Source organism: Sander vitreus, chromosome 17 (assembly GCF_031162955.1).
Source record: "Sander vitreus isolate 19-12246 chromosome 17, sanVit1, whole genome shotgun sequence".
In the NCBI taxonomy this organism is placed as follows: Eukaryota; Metazoa; Chordata; class Actinopteri; order Perciformes; family Percidae; genus Sander; species Sander vitreus.
In genome coordinates this window covers 29,148,396-29,156,102 of record NC_135871.1, presented here as the reverse complement: position 1 = coordinate 29,156,102, position 7,707 = coordinate 29,148,396, and the positions used below count along the sequence as shown (strand labels likewise).

Genomic DNA, 7,707 nt, shown 5'->3' with positions numbered 1-7,707 from the left:
GCAGGCTCTACGACATCATCGTGTGACATTGCAGCGGAGAAACGCAAAAGCCCACCGGGCGAAAGAGCGCAGTCTGTCGGGTCAGTGAAGGACATAAAACAGATGAATTAGATTGGTTCGATGCCGTCCACGCGTCGGCGCCGCTGTGCGGTAGATTGTAAAAAGGGTTTGATTGGCTGATGATGGCAACGCAAAGGCAGACTGTGACATCATAATCCCAATACAACTGGTGGAACGAGATTGATGGCGTGATGAGAAAAAAAATGGATGGATGGTCTCGGATGGATTTGTGGCATTTTTGAAGAACACTGGCGAACATCTCTCTTTGTCTATAATAGAAATGCTTTTGAGAAGTGAATGTGCCCAGTTCTGCCTCTTGTTCTTCAGTTGAAGTTGTTCATTTTCCACACACACACACACACACACACACACACACACACACACACACACACACACACAGCTTTTAATATGATTTGCTTATTAGTTTGAAAAACTGATTTGCAGAATTGCTCCTAATCTTGCCATAGTATTGTCATATCGCCATAATATGCTTCCACTAAGGTCATAAATAATTACATTGATGTGGATGCAGAAACAAAGCTTGATTTATGGTTTTGCGTTGAATCTACGCCGTAGGTACGTACATAGGTAGGCGTATTAGGGATGTCACATGAACCGGTACTTCGGTACCAAGTCGGTACCCCTCCTCTCCACGCCAAAACAGTGACGGAAAGATGAGAGAGACAAAAAACTGACACTGAAAAAAAGAGTGACATGACAACCCCCCTAAAGTGTTATCCTAAAATACACGTTACCTGTATAATGGAGGACATGGGATTTATTGTTTTGTATTTTACCGTGGTATCGCATTGGAAATCAAAAATCATGAAATGTCACTGCTGTTGGTATCGATGACTTTTTTTTTTTTTCCGTTTTTCTTTTTTACACACCGTGGTATGGACTTTATAATCGAGAATCGTGTACTTTTGGTGGTAACGGTACCAACTACTACATTTTTGGTAGTCTATATCAACGGCGAAATGCCAATAAATCAAAGCACGTTTTTCTCCCATCCCGGAATGCTGTGCGGATTAACCAGACCCTCCTCCGCAGCGCTGCGGAGGAAGGTCTGGCAAAGAAAGACTTGATTTTTGGTATCGTGACATCCCTAACGTGTAGAGACGGACCCTAGACCGTAGCCCGATGTGCACCTTCCCCAGATATATAACTACACGACGCGGAGATGCAGACCGGACTGTGATTGGTCCGCTTGGCCGTGGCTTGGTAGCGTCGCATTTTCCTCTACTCATTTCCAGTTTCTCCGTCTCCACCTTTCTTAATAAATTCATGTGTCAGAGTCGGTACTCGCTATGAAGATAACCCCCATCACTCCTTCACTCGCTCCACCACACACACACACACACACCAGCTCTGCTATTCTTTTAAAGATATACGCTAGAATGACGCAAACACAATTGTATAGCCTACGTACAACCATAAGTCAGCCGCTAGTGTGCACATATGCAATGAATTAGGAGTTTTGTAGTCCGCTTGCGTACTTTTCCTTTGACCGCAGCAACACTTTTTAAAAAGGGACTTTATTTACATTCAGTTCCGTAATACACTAGTGTCAGCAACTGTTGGTGAGTTCAGTAACATACAACGAGATTCTTACAGCTGTTTGTCTGTCCGTTTGATGGTTCAGCTGTGTGTTTTACGGCTGGACATGTGCTTAGTAGAGCAAAGAAAAAACGGAGACTCGCTCATTGAAACCAAAACTCTACAGGATACCTTTAAGGAAAATGTTTGTTGTTGTTGTATTTGTAACCCTGGGGCGTATTTTCATTCAGAACCGCGGCTGGCCTGCCAATTCACTTTCTCAACATGTGATGCATGATGATGCAAAGAGGAAAGAAAAACCACGTCTCAGTCCTGCCTCACTATCTGTGTCTGAGAAATATTGTGTGTGAACACCACGGCGACAGATCGCTAGCATCAAAACTCCAGATAAAATTGGGTCATCCGTGTTCAAAGTTGAAAACGCAAACTTAAAATCCTTTTCACGTTTGTTTCCTCAGACTCAGAGAGCGAGGACACGTTACATCCGGCGGAGACAGTTGGGTTACACTTTACTTGAATTACTTGAACTTGAACGACATAAGAGTGACATAACACTGTCATTAACATGCCATAAACATTATAAACGAGTCAGAATGAGTTTATGACTTAACGCTTCTTTTAGTAAGTGTCATTGGGTTTTTGTCATGACAAGTTAGGGTTAGGGTTAGAGTTAGAGTTGTGTCATGACTGTGTCATGTGTTCATGACAGTGTCATGTCACTCTTACGTACATACCTTCAAGTAAAGTGTCACCGACGGTTGTATATGAACGTTTGTCGCCGTGCATTCTCTATATCCAGCTTTAAATACTGTGCAGTCTCATTGACTTTCATCTAAATGTCTTTGTTTGTTATTCACTCATAAATCCTTCTGGAAAAAGTATTTATTTTAACCAAAAAAACACACATAAAGTATGTGTATTTTAACGTTGAATGCCTATAATATATTACATGTTATTTTTCCTGCTTATGTGTGTTACATGTATTTCTGTAAATGCTTCATTATTTAAGATATTTAATGTGTCTTATTGAGCATTTTCTATTTTTTTGAGAGTTGGTTTTTGTATTTTATTGATGCAGTATGTGCCTATACTAACTGACAGCAAGACACTATCAGGTCGGGGGTTAGATTCCAGGGTCTAAATTCTAGATTCTTAAAGTCTAAAAAAAGGTCTCACATTTGAAAATCTAAATGTTAGGCTTTAAAAAGTCTTAAATTAGCTGAAGTATTGAGTCCTAGGTCTTAAATCCTTTTAAACAGGTCTTAATTGTCCTACGATCGTGTGACGCTACCTCTAAATCATCAAAATGTTGGGTTTTTTTATTTTTTGGTGATGTAGTTCTTTCTTTCGCTAGTCCAGATAGAATTTGCTGTATGTGTACAGAGCATTATTACCCAGTGTCGCTTTTATTCAACTGGAATGCATTTATTTACTTTGCAAATACTTTTGTGACTCTGCATTTCGTCGTACTTTTATGTCGTGATATAGGTCTTACATTTCATTCATAAAGGTCTTAAAAAGGTCTTTAAAAAGTCTGAAATTTGACTTGTTGAAACCCTGGATTCCCACAGAAGGCCGTTAGTGCTAAATATGCATCAGCTTTAGATAGTTAGATTAGTCTGTTAGTATTTACGAGGTTTCACATCAGAGCCACAAACTATTGTAAAAATGCCAATGTTCTTAATAGAGACCAGAGCACAAAGTTTCAAATGTTTGGGTTGATTAAACTTCAAGAAATGCGTCATGTCATGTTCACAACACAACATTATCAATCATTTTCCTACTCCATTCAGTGACCAAATACAACTTTTACACACTAGGCTCCAATTAATGGTTATATTGTTATTGATTTTTTTTTTTTTGCATCAATTGATTTCATTTTAGTCTGAAAAAAATCCCCATCCAAATGTCTCAGCGCCCGGGGCGATGTCTTCAAATATTTCTGAAGACATTTTATTTTTATCTGACCAGAATGCAAAGATATTAAAAGGCATAGTAAATGACAGGGCTGTAGTACGAGTCCTGACTCGAGCCGCTCGTCTGTTGTCTCAGACTCGTCTTGGACTCGGACTTGTCTCGGACTCGGCCATTGGACTTGTCAAATATTCTAGTTGGTCTCGACACTGTCCAGCACTATATGTTTTTGTTCTGAAGTAACTTCCTCCTTCAAAACAAAACCGTTGATGAAGCGCGCTCGTGCAGAAAACGGCTATTACTTTAATTCTAAATCCATCTAGAACAGGCATCGAGATTGGTCGCCTGGGATACGCCTGGCTGCGTCATATTCCTCAATCACCAGGTATCAATCTGTTTCATTTTGGCCGCAGACACAATGTCAGCGAGCACTTTGTACTCTGGATTCTTCAGGACAAGTATTAAGGTCAATTGTGGGAACATTTCAATTTCAAACTAAAGTAAGTTAGTAAATGATGTGGCCTAATTTGACCCTTTCTTTTTAAGACTATGACTGTCTCTCATTTGGACTCGGTCTTGACTTGGACTTGAACCTCTTTGGACTCGGTCTTGACTCGGTCTCGACTAGTCCTGGTCTTGGACTAGTCTTGGACTTTACAAGGGTTGACTTGACTACAGCCCTGGTTTTCCACCACAAGACTGAACACCTAATATAAAACTGAAAACTTGAATTATGGCCCTCCTGAAATCATTCATTTAAACCGACATTTTCTGACATTAAAATAAGATTCAGCTTAAAAAAATGGACAAAAAATATTTAATGCCCAGCCATAAATATGGCAAAAATAGTGACTTTAAAACTTTCAGATCAGTACCATGGATTGTGCAATGTAATATACAGTAGGTCATTATACAAAAGTGTATACCAGTCTCATTCTATATTCTAATTATATTTAAATATTTTAAAAGGATAAACTTTCCACAACTTTTTGAAAAGGATCTTAATACTTTTTGCTGTACAAATGAATGAACTTTTCCCGTGAGTCCTACAAAGAAGCGAGGGCGGGGCTAGAAGGGGGGCACAGGGTGGCACCACCCCCCTCCCAAATCCATTGCGCCGGAGTGCTGTCAATCTGACAATTGTGATTTCCATTGGATCAGAGTCACTCGGCTGCCTGTCATGCCAATCTTCCCAGCCATTTTCACCCCCACCCGACTGATTATTCCTCCCCGATGTGCCACCCCACTTACAAAATCCTGGAATCGTCCCTGGAAAGACGTCATTTTCCGACTGTCCAGTAAATGACAAGACAGCATTAGTAGGTCTCGTCGCCTGTGTCCTGTCCCGTCTCTGCTGTCTTTCGGCCCCTCCCAGTGTCCCTGACCTGTCCCCGTTTGTCCCCATTCCCCTACCATTCCATGGCGGGCAGCGAGTGGACAGATGTTGCCAGCCGTCAGTGTGATCAGCAGTGCATGGAAGGATTTAGTTGGTGTTAAATCCATGCCAGCGTTTCCATCTAAAAGAAAAGCAGTTGACTAATGTGTCGGTGTCACGCGACAACAGTTTGTGTCGATCTCTACTTCGCCTGGTTTTCTTTCAGTCAATCGCTGTGATGATTATCCCGCTTTAAGTCTGGAATATGGTTTGTGTTTCTTATGTTAAAGATGACAAAACTCTTTGTCTGAGTTTTGCACGTTTGACATATAGAGCAGGGATTAAGATCGAATCATGAATGTGGCACGATCAAGATCAACACAAGCACAAACTTCCATCTGCACTCTAAGCAGATTTTATGCACTTGGGGATACGGTTCAATATGGAAGAGATGTTCCAAATCCCTCCATTGTCATAGCACCACCAGAAAGCTTTTTAGAACAAAGTCTGCTGGATTTTTTAAGCTCTGATTGCGTTCTGATTCGCCATTGTAAAAGCTCCTTCTTCTGTCAGTGTGCTGGGAAACTGTAATCGCATTTTAACTATAATAATTTACAGTAAAAATCATCTACAGTTTAGCGTCTTATGGTGCAGCTGAGGGATTACTGGGACTCTGAACAGATTGAAGGCAGTGACCTAGTATACTTGCCTTGCTCAGAGCTCAGACTGATTGCTAGTGTATCTAAAAAATAAAAAAAAAAAAAAAGACGAAGAACTTGCTGAAGAAATGTGGAAAACAAAACTTCACCAAACTAGTTCTCCGTGTTAAGCCTTGTGTGAAATGAATTGCCTTTTTGAGGGGCTTAACATATTCCAAAACTCACCAAATTTGGCGGGCGCATCAAGTCCGGTAGAAAAATCGAGCCCCTGCAGTACGTTTAACATAGATTCACGAAACTTCACAAAAAATTCCGTCATAGGGCGTGGCCATGGCGGGGCAGCCATTTTGTGCGTTTCACCATCAAAATAGAAAGTGGGTGTAACTTGAGTGTACATTGTCCGGTTGGCTCGAAACCTTTCATGATTCATAAGACTCTAACTCTGAGGACATTTACCGGACAAAATGGACTCAAAGTCATAGCGCCCCCTAGTGGCAACAGGAAGTAGGCCTAAGGTGCTATACTTTAACGAACTCCTCCTAGAGATTTCATCCGATGGACTTCAAATTTGGTCTGTACCATCTCAACACCTTAAAGATGAAAAGTTATAAAAAAAAATTTTAAATTCCGTCAAACGGTGTGGGCGTGGCATGGCGGCCATTTTGAGTGTTTAGCGATGAACGAGAAAGTGGCTGTAACTACAGTGTACATTGTCATATCTGCTTGAAATTTCCCACAATCAGCAAGAGTCCAGGCCTGAGGACATCTACAGGCCAATATTGACTTTTGGTCATAGCGCCCCCCGCTGGCAACAGGAAATGTGCCTTATATGACAAACATCATCCGATTTACATGAAACTTATGTGTGGTCTACATGTGATACTGAGCCGCCCCCTATACTTTAACCACGCCCCCTTTCACAAGATTTGAACCATTTAAGGTAGAGTCTTGTGTGAGGTATCATTGAACTCAGCAGACTTCCTTATTCATTGGTGATGGTTTGGCCCGCACCCCCTATGCGTAAGCCACGCCCCTTTCATAACTGGTGACCCGTTTAATTTAGTCTTGTGTGATGTATCATTGAACTCAGCAGGGAGTTCCCTTTTCATTGGTGACTGAGTTGCGGTGTCGCAAGGAGCGGCGTCTGCCAGTAACCCCGACACGCGCAGAGGCGCGAGGGCCCGTCCAACGCTGCTCGCAGCTTTAATTTCATATATTTTTGTGTCCAAGTGACTGATGGGAACAACAATCATTGGTCCAGTATTAAGCGAGATCGCTGCAGTCGGCAGCGGCGAAAAAAGCTACAATGTAAGTTAATAGGACAATTGTCCAGCTTGTATTTACCTACAGAAAAGTGCTCGTTTTACAATTCAGATTCAACTATGAAAATTCTTAGTTGGGCACACCCCTACTTATTGGCTTGGATAACATTGGACTAGATATTGTAGCAGGATTCGCTACCACCGTGGGTTACCCTCAGTACAGAACACAGGAGACAGACATGTAAATGGGCTGTTTTTATATAGCGCTTTTCTTAACGACTATTCAAAGCGCTTTAACATAGTGCAGGAACCAGAGGAACCTGAGCCACTCTGACTGCTCACACTTAAAGGTGCTGTAGGTAGGATTGCGAAGATCCAGGACAGGAAAAAATGTGAACATCGACAACTTCTCAGTCCCTGCCCACTTTTTACGCTAAAGGCCAAAACGGTCTCCTAAGCCCCTCCCCCCACAAGGGAGAATGAATGCGTGTGCATGAGCAGTGATTGACACGCAGTTAGACGCACCCCCCCCTCCGGCCCTGATTGATGCATCTGAACAGGGAGCTGTGGATTTTTGCAAATTGCACTACAGGCTGTAGGTGGAGCCAGAGGAGCCACATTTTTTTTTAAATGACCTGCTTCATGTAGTTCTACTGGAACATAGGGTCAGTTTCAGCACATATGACAGTTCTATAAGTCTTACCTACTTCACCTTTAACACAACTTTACGATTACAATCCATGCACCTCCGACGGCCCATTGCTCAATGTTTAACAAAACGAGCATATAAAGGGAGAGCTTTAATTAGCACGACAACCAACAGCTGAGACAATCAACTCACCTGGCACTGCTCTCCTGCTCTATCCCCACACCTCTC

General features: G+C 41.9%; 1 protein-coding gene across 1 annotated transcript in view; it reads left to right on the top strand.

Annotated features, from left to right (window-relative positions):
* The window catches only part of arfgef3 (ARFGEF family member 3), an 83,314-nt gene extending 80,463 nt beyond the window's left edge, over positions 1–2,851 (top strand). The window contains exon 41 of the mRNA XM_078273179.1: positions 1–2,851. This exon is cut by the window's left edge and continues 166 nt beyond it. Coding sequence (XP_078129305.1) covers positions 1–26 — 26 coding nt within the window. The 3' untranslated portion in view covers positions 27–2,851.
* The last annotated feature ends 4,856 nt before the right edge of the window (positions 2,852–7,707 follow it).